Source organism: Nestor notabilis, unplaced genomic scaffold (assembly GCF_000696875.1).
Source record: "Nestor notabilis isolate BGI_N333 unplaced genomic scaffold, ASM69687v1 scaffold8447, whole genome shotgun sequence".
In the NCBI taxonomy this organism is placed as follows: Eukaryota; Metazoa; Chordata; class Aves; order Psittaciformes; family Psittacidae; genus Nestor; species Nestor notabilis.
In genome coordinates this window covers 97,318-98,712 of record NW_009936049.1, presented here as the reverse complement: position 1 = coordinate 98,712, position 1,395 = coordinate 97,318, and the positions used below count along the sequence as shown (strand labels likewise).

The window sequence follows — 1,395 nt, the reverse complement described above, 5'->3', positions numbered from 1 at the left end:
GATCCTTTGGAAAAGTTAGGCTATTCTCAATACAGATTCATGCTTCAATGCCTTTCTAGAGATGGCCAAGTACGAAAAGTATCCCTTTTTGCATAATAAATGATTAACCGTACATCTCCAATCACATCTGGAAAACATTGCTGAGTTTCATTCTGAATAGCTGACATTCTCTGTTAATGGTTTTGTCAGCATATGCTTCTTTTGCCTCTTGAAAAATATTTGATAAAATATTAATGTAGAAATAAAACAACAAAAACACAAACCAGAGATTTTCCTATTTTCTGGTAAATCAGTATGGCTCAGCATAAGCTTACCAATGGTTTTTTTTTCCACATTTCACGCCATTAGTAGAGTAAAACATGCTTCTTCTCCTGATGTACTCAGACTCGAAAGCAGGCAAACCCAGCCAGCAGTGAGAGAGAGGGAGAGCTTGCTCAGCAGCCAGACTGGAAAGGGCACCCCACCCCTCTAAACTTCTGGGGACAATATTCCTTTTCTTTCTCCGGCAGCTGGAAGTAGACTGCGGTTAAAAAAAAAGCAAAGAAAAAAGAAAGAAAAAAGTAAAAAAAAAAACTAGATTAGGAAATAATAAAGTGCTGGGCAGGTTGGCTGGTGATAATGTATCTTTTCTACCTTCAGAAGCTAAGAAGCAAAAAGAAGTAGGGTGGATGAGGGCTGTGTCTCTTCAGCAGCCAGGGGTGAGGCTGAGCTTGGCAAGTGGGGGATACTGGCTGCTGGGTGGAGTGGATGGATAAAGTGGGTGTGATTTGTGACACTGCTTGGGAAGGAGCCACCATGGTGCATGTTGTTCAGCCAGCTTTGCAGTCGGCCTCCTCTGCCACAGCGATGTGTTTCAACTTGAAGAAAGTAAGCATTAGATTGCTATAAAAATTAAAACGATGCACCACAAAACAAAATGATACAATTTGGTACTAACTGCTGGTTAGCACTTTCTGGTCAATACGACCATCATCACTTAATTATAGGCTTGTTTGTTGGAACTTCGGCCTTTTAACAGCCATAGTTTTAAATAAAACACAGTGATTAGAAGCAGTTATTAACAGATTGGTGCCGTTATTCCCCTTGAGTCCCTGAAGGAGAAATTAGAAATCCTATTTGAAGATGAAATATGACCGCTAGAGGATGTAGTCAAGATCCTGAGTGAGGCATCCTGATCCTTGCTCATGCTTTGCAAGAACAGCCAGAATATCAAACAAATACTTTCAGGAATATCTGGGTGAATAACTGGCAATCCAGAAGTCAGGAAGAATTTATCAACTAAGTAGTGTAACTAGGATAACCCAGAAGTAAATCCACAAGACCTGCTTTTAGTTCATTTTTTCTTCTCTTGCATGTTCAGTTGTTTTTAATTTGTTTTCTTGTATCAGTTGTTCC

General features: G+C 39.8%; 1 protein-coding gene across 1 annotated transcript in view; it reads left to right on the top strand.

Moving 5' to 3' along the window:
- Positions 1–795: 795 nt before the first annotated feature.
- Positions 796–1,395, top strand: part of ZFHX4 (zinc finger homeobox 4) — a 28,527-nt gene continuing 27,927 nt past the window's right edge. The window contains exon 1 of the mRNA XM_010018145.1: positions 796–867. Coding sequence (XP_010016447.1) covers positions 796–867 — 72 coding nt within the window. The remainder of the gene's footprint in view (positions 868–1,395) is intronic.